We start from the raw sequence: 19,069 nt of genomic DNA, 5'->3' as shown, positions 1-19,069 counted from the left end.
AGCTTTTAGAAACAAGTGTAAGTGTTTTTGTCTCCAGCAGCTTTAGATGTATTTTACTTTAGATATTTAAGCTTGTGTTTTTTTTTTATTTTTTTTTCATTTATTTAACTGATTTTCCTTTATTTCCTTTGTCAAAGAAGAATTTTCAGATATCTTTTTGCTTTTTTACAATAATTAGCTTTTTACAGACCATTACGTGTGTAGTGATGATAAACATTTACTGTATTTGTATGATTTTCACAGTAAAATATAGAATCTCATGTGCCCAGGCTTTGGACCATGTTTAAAGACATTGAATAGATGATAGAAACAAAGTTAGGTAAACATGAATAGGTAGCCATAGAGCCCAGTTCAGGTCTTTTACAGATGTGTGTAGGTTCATTGGATAACCATGAACCAGCCCAGAGCCACAAAGAAGCCTCAGCCTATCAAAGCCTTTTTTGAAACCTGAAAAACGAAACCTCTCCAAACTTCATGCCTGACTCAGTAAAGCAAGACAAAGCCCGAGGCTCTGAGATTTAGATTAGCTAAAAATACAAAGAGCCAGCATGTCAAGCCTTCCCAGCTTTGGGTTCCGTGGTGGCCACATTGGAGTTAACCTCAGGCTTGTCTGGGTTGAGGATATTGACTCATCTTTTCAGTTTTCACCTGGGGTGTTCTGGAGGCAAATGCCAACTCTAATCTGAAGTAGCACATGGTGCAGGTGAACAAAAGGAAGGATGAGAGGGAATGACTGGGAGGCTCATAGGAAAGAAGGGACCACATAGTATTTACGCCTTATGCCAGGCAGACAAAACAGACGTAATGCCTGCAGACAAATTTGGAGCGGAGAGAATTGTGTGGATGAACCAAATTCCTTTAGGGAAACAGAGAGACAGAGATGTGATGAAAAATGCATTTGTGCAGCTCTATGGACTGTTAAATTCATAGGAATTCAGTCTTTATTATGTGAGAATCACCAATAAACATGAAGCAGTGTTCTATCAGTGTTTCATTGCTTCATAGTGACAAGATGGAGGGCTTAATCCTAAAATCTAAACATGACGGCTATCTCTGTAGTCCAAGTCTTAGGTACAATCTCAATTCTCTTTTTGTACCCCTCTGCCTACCCCTTACCCCTCCGCCTTCACCTCTAAAATGAGGGCTAAGGCAAAGGGCTGGTTTCAGTCCTTAGATTTGGGACACCCCTCTCCCACTCTCGCCCACACCCCTCTCACTTTGTCTCACAGTTTGATAAGCCACCGATGTTTTTCTGTACTTTTCCAGCAGGAGTGTCGTCATGCCGTCCGATTTAATAATAAATGGTTATAAAATGATTGCTACAAAACAAAAACAGATGGAAGCTACATACGGCATACGTCGGCGTAACTACTGCCGTCCTAACTTAGCATAAAACACAACAGGTCCATATAACTCTGTAAGCTTTTTTATGTGGAAAAATAGGCTTACATTTATGCAAGTCCTTCGGTGCCATGTTGCTGAGTTGCGTGAAAGCCTGAAACTCCTCCTTCCCTTCTGTTTTAAGTCAGCATTGATAAAAGCTTCATAGAGAGGGGTGAATAGCCCTTCGCCGCTACACAATAGTCAAATGGGACACCGGTCTGAGGGGTAGGAAGAAATAGACGCAGCAGATGAGATTAGATAAAAAAAAATAAGTCTATCTCGACAATATTAGTGCTACACCTCCACCTACCCCGCAGTGGTCTTAGAGCAGCTTATTTTGCCATATTACATCATTTTTTTCTGAACTCTAAGGCTTAAGTGACAATCAAGTCAATAAAATTTTGAAAGCAGATTGTATAGATAGGCTTTTATAGAAACAATGTCACCTTTCTCTGTTGGCTGGTGGTGATGAGTCACTTTCTGAGAGCTAAAAGCACAATCTATGAAGCTACAATAACAATTTTTGATAATCACAGGGCTGGGCAAAAAATGGATTTAATGAATTTATCAAAGTTGTAGCTAAAAACTATTTTTATTTTGCTAATTCAAGTTTTTTTGGACTTTTTCGCATTCTGTCCTTGTGGGTTACCGTAGCCAGAGATGTCCAAATTGCAGTGAAGAACAAAAGTTGGAGGAATGCAGTGAAGGTGTGCAGCCCAAATGTAGCAACTGTGGAGGGGAGCACCGAGTTATGGACAAAAAATGTGAAATAAGGAAGCAGAGGATGTGGAGAAAGTAAAACGGTTTAATGACATCAGCGATGCTGAAGCAGTGAAAAGAGAAGGAAAAAGAAGAGAGAGAGATAATTGGAAAGATTGTAACAGAAGCAAAGCAAACAGTGCAGGAGCAGAGAGAGGAGAGGGAAAAAACTACTAATGGTGATCAATTAGAGAAAGGAAGATATCAGTAGAACGTTACTTTGGATCAGTGAGTCTTATTTATTGTATATGTGATCAATTGCACTGACCAGGCCAAACACAAGATTGAAAGAATTATATATATATATATATATATATATCATTTACTTTAGTTATTTTATTTTTCGAGTTAGCTGGTTCTCTTAAATCCAAAAGCTTGAAATTGTTGAATGACAGCCTCATTTACTTTTTTTGGGGGGGATTGTTTTATGCATTTTAACTCTTGAGGACAATCACAGCAATAAAGTTGCACTTTTGACAATATATCAGTTGTCTGCAGTCATTTTTAGGTGCAATGGGATTTATATATATATATATATATATATATATATATATATATATATATATATATATAAAAAATTTTTTTTTTTTTTTAGGCAAAATTGCCCAGCTCTAGATAATCATGAACGTCTGTACGCTTGTATCAGTGGCAAGTAGGCTACAACTGTCACTAACCCAGTCGGCTGTCACAAACAAGTAGCTGTTAGCTATTGGCTCATAGCTGACTTTATCAATGGCTAACACCACAAAGAAAGCTAGCAGAATCATTGTTCCAAATAGAGTTACAATGTAGGCAATGCTTAATCTGTGAATAATCAGGTCCCGAATCACCGGCCACGTGTTGTTCTGGCAGTAAGAGATAGACAAAAATGTCAAGGAATAAAATAATGTTTAATGCGCCTTTTGCGAACTAAATGGGCCAATAATATCTTGTCAACACAATCAACCAATTAACCTAAATGTTTAATAAAATAATGATGAATCAGCCTTAAAGAAGCACAGACAATTGCCCATTACAAAGCACGTGCGTTTCTCTCTCTGAGTGACAGCTGTCAAATCTGCCATGCTTCAGCACCACGGACAGTGCAAAACCACCGCTAATGTAGTCATACATTTCACCCATAAGGCCAAAATTCCTCTAATGAATCAGCAGCACAGCAGAAAATGAAAATATAAAGTGTGCTTTCCTGTTATTTCTCCAAAAGAGAAGGAGAAATTTGTATCCTCGCAACTTTTTTTTTTACATATTTCACAGCTGAGGCCTGCCTCGTTAGCAGCTCATCTTGTCTTTGACCTGAGTTTCTGTCTCAATGTCCATATCAGAACTATATCCTTCTCTTCTTTCTGTCACTGAGTCCTCCTCATGTCCCCTGGATGGTTCTCCTCCTGTCTCCTGTCTGTTGGAGGCAGGTTCTCCTGCATTAGCATCATCGCTACAGGTGCTGCTACTCGCTACGCTAAACTACTGCTGTGCTGCGATTTCCACAAAAACAACCTCAGACTTCTTTACCTCAGCCTTAGCTTCACTTATTGGCTTAAAAAAGCTATTTAAATCCAACTGCCTTTTTTTTTTTAACCATTTTTCAAACTGACAAGACCCAATTTTTGCAGAAAATCGCACTTTAGACGTAGCAGGGGCGTGGCCTGACTTAGCCCTCTCTTCCTCACTTCCACTCAGTTTTTACATTCAGTTTTGTGTGTGCAAAACACCTAAAAGCAAATGTTATGCTGGAAAAAAATAAAATAAAATAAATGAGGTGCTGGATACAATCAAATAAGTGCCGGACGAATCTGGGAGGTGCAGAATCCTGCTTCATCAGGATTCGACCCAAATTAAGCTCTGAATGTAGGCTAAGTTGAGCATTTCTGGGCTTTCTTAATGCCCTCACTGTGAGTATACTCCCTAATGCTACGTCATTAGCTAGCCTGTGGACAGTTTTTGTGGTGACAAACACATTTATGGGGAATATTCAAAAACCCATTATTGTCTGTGTGCCTGGAAATTTCACATTAATAAGGCCTAAACAAATAACAATCTAGCATTATGATCACTGTAGCTACTTGTAATAAAAGAAATTTGCTGACGACAATAATTTGTTTTATCCTCCCTTTGTGTCCGGCAGAGTCTCACGGGATGGATCTGTTTGCAGTTGCAGTTCACGAGTTTGGTCACGCCATCGGCCTGGTCCACACCTCAGCCATGGAGTCTGTCATGAGACCGTACTACCAGGGTCCTGTGGGAGACCCTCTGAAGTATGATCTGCCCTATGAGGACAAAGTCAGAGTCTGGCAGCTCTACGGTACAGAGATCACATGACCAACTTTATTTCTCAGCATGAGTAAACCAAGACCGATGATAGATAAGATGGACTGTCCTCAGATAAAAATCACTTAATTTGTATTTCCATATTTAAGTAAAGCAAGCAATGAAGATGATTTTAAAGAAAAACAAAAAGTTAAGGTTATCATCAGAATACTTGCATCAGAGTCGGCGCTAGGCGGTATTAAATGGGGGGGCAATAAGAAAACTGCGGGGAGCACAAATTCTTGCGCACCAACATTTTTCATAAATATGATAAATAAAACACCATTCAACATTTAAACATGATCCTACTACACCAAAAATCATATAGTATGGAGGCATATAACTTTTTTGTGAGCAGGTGGGCCCACAACCTCCTCAGCAGTAACAGCTTTAATGTAAACAAACTTGCAAAACATCTTAATGATGAGGTTAGCCTGACAGTCAGGGATACATGAGGTTTGTTTGTCACATACATATACACTACTACTGAATAGTTCTTTATGACATGTAGTGAAATAGCATTAGGGTGTTCAGCTTTATGTGCACAGTGTGCCGCAGGGGTAAAAGAAAGGAAGCGAATAATAGTAAATGAGCATTTAATGACAACCTAATGCTATATAAACACAGCCACAGAAACAAAGTTAGCTCGCCAACATACCTCTGACCAAGTGGTCGCTACAGACATGGACATCAGCAGACTCTGCTCCTCCCGACCGCAGACGTAGGTTTAAAATCCACTTTTTACGGTGTTGTTCTGTGAGCTTTTTACATTTCTCACCTTTGTGAACGACAATCTTCGGTACTCTTTCTTTTTCTCGGTTAGAACGACATGGGCATTTTGATGATTTCAGACGGCAGATTCTCAGGTTTCCTGCCCTCCATCTGAATTTAGCGTTCTCGCTTTGTTGCGATGCAGCAATGTTAGTGACGTCACGTGAATCAACAGAGCAGGCCATAGACATATACACATTCTATTGGCTGATCCTAACAACAGCTCTAGGGTACGTTCCATAGCACAAATGTTCAAAAATTACACCACAGTGTATTATATCTATGGAGCAGACTCCCGTCCGCTGTCAGTGAATGGACACAGTCAGTTGCGATAGCCAATCAGATATCTTTGATTAATAAAAAGCTCCCCCTGTAGTGTCAGCTGGGGGGGCACTGCCTACGAATGCCCCCCCCAATGACGCGGACACTGACTTGCAGTTATTTCTCCTGAATTTGACCAACTGTAACAGGCAATGTAGTTTTTTTTTTTTCATTAGTATATAATTGAACAACAGTGTAAAGAAATGAGCTTGCATATTGTTATTTGTCATCGCCAACTGAATTATATCCATGTGTCTCAGGTGTCAGAGACTCGGTGTCCCACACAAATCGACCAGGTGATGCTGCTCAGACAGCTGAGCCTCCTGTCCTGCTGGACCTTCCTGAAAACAGGTCCACCATCCAGTAAGTGGAACATCCAAGCATATTTCGTATCTCACAGGCTTTCAAATCAGGCCGTCCTGTAGTGTGGATGAAAAACTCTTTCATACGTCTCCTAATTATACTGACATTTTTTGTCAATACATCCTGCTTCTATTGTGGCTTTTTTCCAGGCTCATAACTTTCTCATAACTCTGCATAGTTTCATTTTGATATCTAAAAATACAGAAAATCTGGTATCATGCTATTTGATCTAGTGCTGCTGTTTGAGTTGGCACAGGTGTGTGCCTGTTTGAAGCTCTGATTATGTTATATAGTGTTCTTTCTGTCTTCACAGTCTTATGACTATGCAATGGTTCTTCCTCTAAAGATCTAATTAGGTGATGTTTTTATTGCTCGCTGATGGACCTCATTAAAAACAGTTTGTGTTTTTCAGATTATCACTCGCATGAAGACAGTTTCTTTCTGAATGATTTCTGCATGTTTCCCAACTTCTGTAAAGCATTTGAAAATGCAGATTTAAATAAACCAAAAGAACAACAACCTTAAATTCAAATTTCATAGGTAACAACAGTGCAAGTTAGACCAGAGTTGAACCAACCCAAACAATAGCATGAGCTTTAGCAGGCATTCTTACACCATGGCAAAAATAAACAAATCATTGTTTATACAATATAATTTTTTAAACAAAAATAAACAAATAATTAAGGTACTCATCTTAATACATTCTTCTAAATGTATGTATGTATACAAAATGTACAAAAATCATCCACACCCAAAAATTATGATTTTATTAGTTATACTGTAAATACAGACCAAACACAAGATTGAAATAATTATATATATATATTTTATTTGATTTTTTTACTAAAAGGCATTGAAAATGCAACATGTTGTAAATGTTTCTTCATTGTGCCATTTATTTATTTTTTCTCACATAGAATATTATATCACCAACTGGTAATTTGCAAGCTTAAGTACATTAAAACCAATAGATTCTTAGTGCAAAATAGCTGTAAAAGCATCGATAGGAAATAATTGTCTTCCCATCACTGCCCTGTCTTGGAATGTTAAGTTTTGATAATTTGAAAAAAGTTTAAACTAGTTTGCACTGTATACTGTATAAGATCCTGAATAGACTTGCTCCATTACAGTTCATTATGTTCAGCTCATAAGATTATGGAATCATTTCAGTGTTACATTTTTAGTATATATTAATATATAAAATGTCCACATTTTGATTGCAAGACAGATGACAATTCTGTTGAAGAGGTACATTTGTGTGGAAGGTGTTTGCGTTACAGTGTGTAGGGTTTGGGGCACAAAAATAGATGAAAATTATTTAATTAACTAGTTCAGTCTCACGGGGGATTCTGAAACTGTGACGTAAATGAATTAATCTATTGTTCCATGAGTGTCAACACCATTACCTCATTTTCCATGCTGTTTGGAATGATTTTTTTTTTTTTTTTTTTTGTGCTGCTTAGAAAAAATGGTCAGCAAAAGTATTCATCCTTCCATTTTCTGACAGTTTTCTGGCAATTGAAATCAAAAATTATTTCCTAAACTGTGACTCTAACCCAAGGGGTGCCCAACATTTTTTGACCCAAGATCTACTTTTCAAGTAGCCGACCTGACGTGATCTACCACTCCTGTGTCAAAACTGCAAACAAACACTCATCATTTCCAGCCTGCAGTAACTAGCCTAACAACACATTTTCTTGTTGTCACACAACTAGACATCATATCACAAACCTTCCCTCTCTCAAACACACATTTCTTTCACACAGTTGCCAGTTTGCAAAGTGCGCTGTTGCACAAACTTGTTCTCTCTGCCGCACACACACACACACACACATACACACCTGGCACTGGGAGGAGGAGGCCAGCTTCTAGTAGTCAGGAGTGTAGGAGCTGGTTGCAAGGCGTAGACAGGCTGCAATGTGGTCATCAGTCATTGTTGATCTGTACTTTTTTTTGTGTGTAGTTTTGTGCATTTCTGTTGTCATTTTAGTGTATTTTTCTGTTAAAATATTGTTCAGTATTTTTTTTTTTTTTTTTTTTACGTCATTTGTGCATTGTTTGTATAAATATTGTTTTGTTGCCATAAGTAGTGTGATTCTGGAGTCATTTTGTATCTTTTTTAGTGTAATTTTTTGCATTGCTATTTTCTTTTGTGTATTTTTTGTATAAATATTTAGTTTTGTGTATTTTGAGTGATTTTCATATTTTTGTTGTCGTACAAAAACGTTTTTTTAATATTGACTTTTTTTTTTTTTTTTGGAACCCAAACAAACTGCGACAGTGATGTCATGAACCCAGAACCGGAAGTAGCGCGCTCAATCTGTAATCTTTAAATTAACGTTTTGAACATTTTGCTACACCAAATTACTCCAAAAAAAACAGATGCACAAACTCGGGGTATTTTGAAGCCGTTGACAAAGTTTCAGGTTAAACAGGCACCGTGTCGGGGAGATATTCGCTCCACGCACACACACGCACACAGACCTTTTTTGATTTTAGAGATAGATAGATAAATAAATAAATTAAAAAATCAACTTTATTTTTTGCAACACCCCTCGCGGTCAACTTGGGTCCACCAGTAGACTGTGATCGACTGGTTGGCCACTCCTGCTGTAACCCATACCATTTTCTCTAGCCCTAATCTTAACCAAACCTGCAGTAGTAAAATCATCTGTTACAGTGGCAGTAGAGGTTCAATTCTCAATGTAATTTTTTTTTCAATCTGAAGCATGAAAAAAAGTCCTTCCAAGCAAGCATGAAAATATGCGGAAATCATGTTGGCACGCACCTAACAATAGATAATGGACTGGGACAAAAAGTCAGCCCTGGCATTTTCTGTCCAGCCAACTACATTATCAGCCACACCACTAGAAGCTGTTATTAAGTCAGTGATGCTCAACATGTGGCTTTCTAAATGTCTTAATTTTAATTACTAGTACAGTGCCCGTCGGAAGTATGCATTTATGTGAGAGCATAAGTAGAGTTGTCAATTATGGCCAAATGAGTTTGTGTTTGAAGGTTGGATGTAAAAGAGGTGTACATACTTTGTACTCTGTAGTGTTATAAAGGGGTATATTTGCCAGTGCAAAATGTGGGTGCAATTTTCCTGGTTTAATTCTATGGGACATGTGCATGATAAATGTGTTTGTTGTTTTATTTTAACTCACTTTTCTATTTTTTTTGTTTAGTGTATTTTTCTGTAGTGTATGTTTTTTGGAGTCATGTGTATTTTTGTATCTTTCAGTTATCTTTTTGTGCATTTTTTGTATAATTATTGTTTTTGTTGCCATTGTAGTATGGTTCTGGAGTCATTTTGTGTACTTTTTGTATAAATATTGTTTAGTTTTTTGTTTTATTTCACTCATTTAGTATGTTTTTTTTATTATAAATAAATACCGTGTGTGTGTGTGTGTTCCCGTGAAATATTTGAGACACTGATAACAAAACTCCATAGCCAATCAGAAAAACAACAAAACTGCGCAAAACAAAATGTAAAGCTCCAAACTACATGAGTGAGTAAGTAAATGAAAGTATTATCTACAATTCGGCTGTCTTTTTTTTAAAACAAAAATTATTGTTTACCTTCGAACCGAGTGGTCAGACTATCCCGACTATAGTGAAACAGCGCGTTAGTGAGCAATTACACTGACAGTTATATGGTTTAAACAATGGGAAACTTGGCGGTAAAAGACTCACCAGTGGCTGACGGTTTCAAATGACTTATTCAGAGTGCTACCGTTTTTGAGACGCGACGACAGCATGGCAGGCTGTTTTTTAGTTTGGGATCACGGGGATAGTTTGAAATAACCATGACATATTAACTTAAATAACTTTTATCAGTACAAAAACGTTTTTAATATTGACTTTTTTTTTTAACCAACACAATCTGCGACACAGTGACGTCATGAACCCGGAACCGGAAGTAGCGCGCTCAATACTGCGCTCATTATTCAGAGGGCCGTAATCTTAAAATTAACGTTTTGAACGCTTTGCTGCACCAAATTACTTCAAAATAGCAGATGCACACACTTGGGGTATTTGGAACTTGTAGACTAAGTTTCAGGTTGAACTCGTACCACGTCTGGGAGATATTCGCTCCACACCCACACACATACACACAGACCTTTTTTGATTTTAGAGATAGATTATTCCCCCAAAAATCCTTAAAACGGGGAAACCTTTTAACCCTTCTTTACTTATTTCCTTTGGCTATTTTGCAACTTCCTTTGACCCATTTTCGCTCCTTTTCAAAAAGTTCTGACTCTTTTTTCAGACTTTAGCTAACTTTTGCTAGTAAATACCTCTTTTCCTATTTGTTTGTCCATTTTTGACAATTTATTTTGACACTTTTATCCAATCTTTGTCCTTTCTTGATTTTTTTTCATCTAAATAAGCTATCTTTTGCCCAATAAATTCCACTTGTTTCCTTTTTCCCCTACATTTTGACCTTTTTCACTATTGTTTGCCACAGTTTGCACTTGTTCACTATTGTTTGCCACATTTTGCTCATTAAAGCTACCCTTTGACATTAAATACCACCTGTTTTCTCTTTATTTGCCCATTTTTTGGCCACTCTTGACTGCTCTTTTTAGTCATTTTACACTGATTTCTTGCCACGTTTTCACCACTTTTGGACCATTTTAGACCACCTGTTACCATGTCAGCTTCCACTCGCTCTTTAAAAAAAAGGTAGCAGACCGGACCGGCCCACTTCGGGCCCGGTATGGCAGATGGCCAGTCCACCACTGGTGTCATTTAGTAGTAGCAAACAAAAAGGAAAAAGCTAAACAAAAATGTTAAGTACGTGAAATAACACAACCTCAGTGCAGAAATAGAAATTAAATAGAAACTACAGATAATGCTATCTTTAGATTCTGACTTCCAGAGACTTTTTTTCAGATTTTACCTCGTATCTTTTGGTCAATATGCTTAAAAAGAACTGGGTGCACATGGGTGCCAATGCTGACCAGAGGCTGCGGCGTAGCGTTAATGGAGCTCTGAGTAGAGACCTTTGTTGGCAGTATAAGGCTTGGCAGGCTTCACTCTGCCCTGTGGTGCTAATGGATTCATCATTGACAGGCTGGCCACGTCAGTGATTTAAATCTCTTAAAAAACCTCAGGGAGAAATGGACAACTGGGATCTCATCATGCCAGCTAGAGAGCCTTTTCTGTTCTTCAGCTTGGTTTCAATGATTCATGCTGACACACCAGTAGAAGGACAAGGCATGAAAGTCATAATGAACATTTTGGGGAATGCAAAAAGGAGCCAAAGATAGAAAATCCTTTACTTCTATGAATGCATCAAAGGTGAATAATGAGAATCTATCCGTGCTTATCTAAAGTGTAAGACATGTTAAATTTTAGATAAAAGGTTGCTTTTTTCTCTTTGCTTTTATTAAAATAAGACTTTTTTCCTCTGGTTTTTCTCAGGCTGACAAGAGATGCCCCGGACAGATGCGCCAGTCACTTTGATGCAGTGGCCCAGATACGAGGGGAAGCCTTTTTTTTCAAAGGTATGGCAGCACAAAGGAGGGAAAGACAGACCAAGCTACTAAGCTGTGAGAAGGAAGAAAATGAAAAGAAAGTTGTTTTAAGGGTGAAAAAAAAAAACAGACCAAGGAGACAGTGAGGAGGAGAGAGGGAGCGGGAAATGGTGGCTATTAACAGCCAGTTGAGCCCTGCTGAGACGGCGGTCCCAAAAATGATACCAGGCTTTCATTCTTGCCCTTTGGGGGAATGACCCCTGGCCTCCCACTGACAAGGAAAACAAGAAGCAGATTCACATACCTTCTCAAGAAGTGTTGGTGAAGTGCACTGACCTGCAACTGACATTTCTTTAGACCTTTACTTATATTGTTCAAATTTTCAGCACAGCAGTTGAACTTGCAGAACTTAAAGTTTTAATGGCTTTTGAGCACTGTTAGCGTGTGTGCACTTGTCTTGAATATTTGCCTCAGAATCAAATAAAGTGCATCCGTCAATGACAAGTAGAGTTATGTCAATAATGTTGAACAAGGACTGTTTAAAGGTATACAGTAGAAGATAGCACATGAACCTAATTTGACCCTTTATTGAAACATGAGAGGACAGAGAACTTCAGCTAGTAATAAAATCTGGCTTCGCTATCAACATGTATGGAGCTGTTTGTTCAAATTACCACACAAAGTATGGCTGTCGTGACATAAATTGTGTTAATCGTCAATCCAGGCAGAATAATTGTGACCACATTTACATAAAGATTAATGTCCAGGAAAGGGGGCTGCACCGGTGACTTTCTACTGCTCTGCTCCTCACAGGGAAGTATTTTTGGCGGCTAACAAGAGAGAAGCATCTGGTGTCTCTGCGTCCTGCTCAGATCCAACGCTTCTGGAGGGGCCTGCCAACCAATTTGGACAGCGTGGACGCTGTCTACGAGAGACCAGGGGACCACAAAATTGTCTTTTTCAAAGGTACAGCAGGCACGGCATCTAATGATCACATGTATTCTGATCTCTTTGGCTGAAATTTACTGAGTTTTTCTTCATTGATGGTATAGCTTTCTCTTTTCTAAGGACTCAAAATGCCTCTTTTGATTGTGTGTGTATTCACTTTACTTTTTTTTTTTTTTTTATTGTTGTGTGACAGAAAATGTAAAGCAAAAGAGCTTGTTTTATATTTTATATTTCTCCTCTCATAATTGGTGGGTGATTATTGCATAATATCGATTGTGCTTAAGGTTATCTTTCTTTACTTCAGGACAAAAATATTGGGTGTTTAAAGACAATATCGTGGAAGAGGGCTACCCTCGTCCAATCAGTGACTTTGGCCTGCCTTTGGAAGGAGTGGACGCTGCCTTTGTTTGGCTCCACAATGAAAAAACCTACTTTTTCAAGGACAATCACTACTGGCGCTATGACGACCACCTGAGACGGATGGATCTGGGCTACCCTAAAGACAGCAACCTTTGGAAAGGCCTGCCATCCCAACTTGATGATGCCACCAGATGGTCTGATGGTAAGTGGCCACGGCAAATGTTTATTTGGATCCGCCAACAGAGTAGTTGCCCCTCTGTCCCAAACAGTACTTTAATATATGGTTTGGACTTATGATTTTCAGCTGGTCCAATATTGGTACCCATCATCACCTTTAACAGAAGAATAAAAAAAATAAAAAAAATATGAACCCCCAAAAACTATATTAATTTTCAAAACAGGCCATTCGGAACATACCACAACAGCGAGTCAAGGAATAAAGGTTTTAAGGGAAATTTTAATGAATATTTATCTGTAAATCATCCTTACGACTGTCAATCATTAGCAATAACTTCATTTGAAATCACCCTACTACTGCTGAATATCACAGACAGTTTAATGTTGTTTAATTCCCTTCAAATATTACAACCGAGATATAGAAAAAAACACTGAGTTATTTTTATAGTTTGCCATGTAAATACTGTAAATAGTAGATGAGCAATGGGATAACAACAATTGGGTAAGAAGAAGAGGTGAAAAAAAAGGCTTAAAACCAAACTAGGCCCTTGTAGAGAGGGGCAGATTATGGGATCGGGAAAAAAAACTCTTCAGCAACATTTCGACAAAAAAACCAACAAACATTCAATTCAATACAACAGCATGTTAGCACAGGGAATGGATTTTTAGATCTTTAGGATGGCTAGTTCTCAGGTCAGCCACAGTGTGGCACTGCCCTTACGGCGTGCCTCCTGCTGCCTCTGCAGGGAGGGAGGAGGAGTTGGAGCCAGAGGAGACGATGACAAGACAGGATATGAGGTGATGTAGGGGGAGTGAAATTGTTCGTTCAGATAAGCCTGTTTACTCAGACTCTGATGCTGACTCTCACACAGTGCGTCTCAAATGCCAATGACATGGGACGCCGTTGCCGTAGGGATGACCTCGAGAGTTCGTCGGCAGAGCCCGATCCAGGCGTACATGGAAAGTGAGGGAGAGGTCAGAGCGTTGAATCAACATTCCTTCCTTGGAGAGTTTGGAGAGAAAAAAAACAGACCTTGTCAGGCTGTTCACGTGTGATCAATTGTGATTAGAATAAATATTTACTGGGATAAAGCACATTGCAACCCCATCAAACCACTTACTGTATTTTCCACTGTACAGGCTGCTATATCTTTCATTAAAATTTAAAGATGCAGCAGTGCGCTCTGTGTGGATTTTGGTCGGCACACGTGTTTCCAGGAGAATGGCCATTGAACATCTCCGTGAACGAACGTTCAACAACAAGCTTTGGAACTTGTAGTAAAAATAAAAGCACTCACAGCTTTAGCAACACAAGATGGCTGAGACGTGCTCCGTAGGCAGGTCGGTGTCTGAGTGCGATTGATTATATAGATGCTATACATCTGTAATCCATTTGTTTTCATGCTACATTGCTAAAAAAAAAATGTGTGTGCTTGAATAAAAAGCAAATACTGGTGATAAATTGAAGTTTCTGAACCGGGGAAGGAGAGCGGGCTCGTATGCGAAAGAGGGTGAATTGAAAATACAATAAAGATTAAAATGTAAGATAACAGCATACATTTGGGAAATCTCCACTTTAGGTTTATCAGTAGCAGTCGCGCACTGTACTCTGGCTTGGTGCTCTGGTCTCTGAGGCTACATTTACATGGATTTTTCTTGGAAAATAGCCAAATGCTTGGAAAGCGGCAGACAGCGGTGTGCTCTATAGCCTGGAAAACACGGTACAACTTTTTTGAGTCACATTGATTTTACTATAAAGGTTAGTTTTTAGCAGGAATAATTATTTCAAAATGTCTTGATAGATTTTTATCTGTTGATAAATGTCAATAGCTAAACTCAGTACGTGACACCGGTGTGAATATGCCCTCCAAAATAAGATCAAGAGAATGTTTTTATTTGGTATATGTTATATAAATGTTCATGATGCACTAAAAATAACTCAGCAAACCACTTTAAATTCTTGAGAATCCCAGTTGAAGCAATCACACACTATACGTTGATAGATGGGACCTTGAAACTTAACTTGAACCGTGTGAGCTGTGGGTAAAACGCTGACGTGTTAGCGAAGCTTTAGGTTTTAAGTTGTGTTGTGCTTACATGTAGATCCATAATTCATCAACGTTTTCAATCATTTATGACCCTTCAAATCAGATAACCCATCATAGGTATAGGTACACACTCAAGTAGCCACGCATATACACACGTGCAGATATTGTTATTGGTCATTGATTAAACATTGTGCAGTACATCCTGTGATTTTGATGGTGAGAACAATTATTATTATTATTATTAATAAACAGTTTGATATGTCACTTTTTTGAAGTGACATCTCTAAGTAGCTTCTCACAAATAGATTTTTGGCAGATAATGAGATTTTAATCTCCGATCTATCAAACCATGTGAGAGGTTGTGACAAGAATCCCTTTGACTTAGTTTGACCTTTCTGTTATGATTAAGAGTTGAAAACTAAGACTAAGAGATTGATTTCAGTCAATGTGTAAATGATGAATCACCACTGTCTGTGCCTGCCAGTGATAAATGAAGGCACTCACAGAAATAAGAAGTTGTAACACTACATAGCACTGCCTCAAACCACAGGCAGCTTTGGCATTTTTGATGCCAAAGGCAAGACCAATAGTGTCCTCCTCAGGGAACATGCTCAGTGATAAACAAGGAGAGAAATGTGAGACCAGAATAGGAATATAAAGCAAGTAAGCAATAATGAAGCTGTGAGTCTTGGAGCTAAAGTAAAGATGATCCCATGAATCCTATTAGCTTCTACACCACAATAAAAGGGTTGCCACAATAAGAAATGAAATGCATAGAAATTGATTCCGTGCAAAATGTTGGTAAATACTTAAGTTTTTCATTTATTGTTGGTGGAGTCGTCTGCCTGACCTGCATATCTTTGTCAACGCTAGGGGACCAAAATGAACAAACGTGGGATGATTCCAGCTCTGAAGAAAGTTGAACAGGTTGATGAAAAAAGAAGTAATGAAATTCATAAGCACGAATGTAATGTAACACAAACTCGACAAAAGTCCTTTAGATTGTGGGAGCATTTTAGCACATGCTTTTAAAGCATATTTCTACCTTCAATAAATATATTAAAACCAATTGAACACTATCAGGTTTTTTTTTTTTCCTGTAACCACATTCAAATCACTTGTGTTTGTTGGAATTGTACTGCATTACAAGTTAAAAGAGAAAGAAGAGTTTACACTTTGACTTCAGACTTTACGGTGCTTGCAAAATGAGGTAAAGCTACATCCTAAAGGATAATCGAATCATTCAATTCTCCTGGCTGCATTAACAGTGCAAAACAGAACAAAGGCTTTTCACTTTCTAAACAAAGTGATTAGAGATTAGGAGAGGAAAAGAGAGTTTAAGGAGTAACTAAACCCTGGGGTTTTGGCTAACGTGCGTCTTGGCTGGAAATTCAAAAAATGCCTTAACGGCTCCTGGAGCACTTAAGACACACCCAGTCTATACTATAAAATCTCCAAAGAGCAATCTATGCTAATATCTATGCTATGCTAACTACCTAATTAATACTTACTATAGCTCACAATTCTTTCAATGCAACCTAGTCACCACAGATCACAGTCCACAGGTGCTCGTTTTTAAAAGCGGGCCAACAGTGCCACTAAAACATCACACACTCATTCTCAGCCAAAAGTGTGGGTTTAAGACATTTTTTAGGTGAAAATCATCTCCTATATCTGCCAATACTAACATGACTCCACATACATCCTGATCCCCTGAGCTATGCCAAACTAGTTTCCATTCACCTGTTCTAAAAGCAGGTATGTCTACTGCACATGATCAGTTCAGTTTTCATCACTAAACCCAACACATGCCCATTGTGATCAGTAGCATTGATCAGTCACAGATCAGATCTGCTGATTTTGATCCCAAATGTGCACAGATTTCCTTCGACTACAGCTTTCTCCCTACACATCTGTGGTTTAGACTTTTTTTTTTTTTGTTGAGGAAATTAAAAGCCTTCATGGTATTGAGCACAATTTCCATGAAATGACATAAAATCCATTCCATTTCATATTGTACATCAGGGCACATTTCTGATTTATGTTATATTCTGCGACCATTGGAACAAGCTTAATGCAATCCCACTGCACAGGCCTAATGTGTCAAGGTCAGGACGCCTGTTTCCATTAAAGCATTGCAGCCACAATTGTCTGGTCACTTGCATATTAATGAACGCTGAAAACCTCTTCTTCGAGAAAGAGTGCCAGTTACTTCCTGAAAGTGTTGGATATGCAAGATTTTTATACGAGATGTCACATCCTTTATAATCTTAGGATTTACTTTGGAAATGACATTGTTAAGGACATTAAAGGTATTGTGGAGGATGTTATTTTGGCTTCCAATTCCAGGTAGATCATTTAGACTATTGTCAATCATTCTGACGTAAGGTTGTCGTATGTGCTAGTTTTTGCTTGCTGCGAATGTGCACTAAAGGTGCTTTCACATCGAACGAGACTGGAGTAACTAAAGCGAATAGATTACATTAAAATCTATATAAATGATGCAACCTCAAGTTATCGCCCCTCAAGCAACGTGACTTGCATGATTTGAGCGACTAGTCAAGCGTGACCTTGTCGCTCAAAGTTGAAAAATTTGAACCTTTTAAGCGACTTCAAGCGACAACTCTCGAGGCAGCAGCCCCTCCCACCCGCTGCAGTGAGACGACAGCAGCCACGACCTCTTGAATTTACTGGGGAAAAATTAAAGCGGTTAACTATTAAATACACCGACATTCTGTGTGAACTCATCCTTTAGGTAGCCCGAAGCTCCACTATGTTTCACCGACTCATCACGGGCGATTGAAGAGACGTCAGTCGCTACGGTCGCGTTCGGTGTGAACTCACCTTTACAAGTGTTTATGTGTCTCGTGAGCTACGGTTTCAACCATTTATAGAAGCTCGTCGTTCTCACCAGGTAAGTAAGCTTGTATGAGAGATGCCGACACCAACTTGTAAACAGAGCTGTGCACAAGGAAAACTGGGCTCGTGCACGCTCTCTCGCACTCGTTTAATAGGCATTCCCTCTTGGGAGCAGGTAGAACGTTTATTTTCTAAACTTCGCGAAAATCCTCCTCTATACCTTTAATACGTACAATTTGGGAAAAAAACTCACCCTCTGGTACTTCTCTTTGTTATCAAGCCCTCAGTCATGGTCCTCATTGACTCTTTTTTTATGTCTCAGAGCAGTCCACAGGGAGGGGAAAAACAGTAACAATTGACAGACTGTGATCAATGTAATGAGCACCCCTATCAAGAGCCTAGCTACAGTAGATGAAAGACAGGACCACTGAGCGGAGAGACTGATGATGATGATGATGATGATGATGATGATGGGGAGGCCTCAAAGGTCTGATGAGAATATCTTAAAGGATGAGCTTATGCTGCGGAATAGAAAGAGAGGAGAGCAGAGAAAGCGGACATGATTGTTGTTTTTATTCGTACATACCAATGCCAGGGCAGTGGTATCTCTACAGCAAGATGAGTTTGCCTGTTCTCCCTTTATCTGTGGATTTTCTCTAGGTTCTTCGGCTTCATCCCAAAGTATAAAATCATGTGGGAGTGTCCAAATAGCATATAAATTGTGTGAGAAAATCATCCTTTTGTAGGTTGTATCCCATGCATCTTGTACTTGAGGTTAGCTTGTCTGGTACCCTTTGCAGGATTTGCAAGTACAAAAGATAAATTAATGAACTAGTATCATTTTATAATCCTGTTCATAATGATTAAGTACTGTGGAGATCTCAAATGGAAATTTCTGACAATCCTAAAATAGCTGTTTTATCATTGCTTTCTTGGAAGGATGACCTTAAAGCACCCATGATCCCTTACCATTGTAACCTAATTGAAATGATGCTTTTAAACACCAAAATAACACCATAGCTAATAAGTAATTTGTTTAATATTTCAATTCAACAAATATAGGAATTATCTGTATTATTATGCTTTTATCAGAAAATTCTGTTTATATATCTGCCTAAAAGAGTGAGAAAACTGCCCTACTTGGTAACCCTGCCTATGGCTTGGATCTGACTGGATTGTGAATCTACTGCTTCTATGTGGAACTTGCTTGATTCCTAGCTAGAAATGGATATCAGTGACATGATCTGAGGTTAGAAATTATATTCAGATAAACAATAAAATAAAATAAGGAAG

The 19,069-nt window shown here is 38.6% G+C and overlaps 1 protein-coding gene across 1 annotated transcript in view; it reads left to right on the top strand.

The window, feature by feature from the left end:
- The window catches only part of LOC114473278 (matrix metalloproteinase-17-like), a 97,168-nt gene that overhangs the window by 66,573 nt on the left and 11,526 nt on the right, over positions 1-19,069 (top strand). The window contains exons 5-9 of the mRNA XM_028462796.1: positions 4,265-4,441; positions 5,799-5,901; positions 11,332-11,414; positions 12,198-12,350; positions 12,637-12,894. Coding sequence (XP_028318597.1) covers positions 4,265-4,441; positions 5,799-5,901; positions 11,332-11,414; positions 12,198-12,350; positions 12,637-12,894 — 774 coding nt within the window. The remainder of the gene's footprint in view (positions 1-4,264; positions 4,442-5,798; positions 5,902-11,331; positions 11,415-12,197; positions 12,351-12,636; positions 12,895-19,069) is intronic.

This window comes from Gouania willdenowi, chromosome 12 (genome assembly GCF_900634775.1).
Source record: "Gouania willdenowi chromosome 12, fGouWil2.1, whole genome shotgun sequence".
Lineage (NCBI taxonomy): Eukaryota > Metazoa > Chordata > Actinopteri > Blenniiformes > Gobiesocidae > Gouania > Gouania willdenowi.
This window is presented reverse-complemented; position numbering and strand designations above follow the sequence as displayed.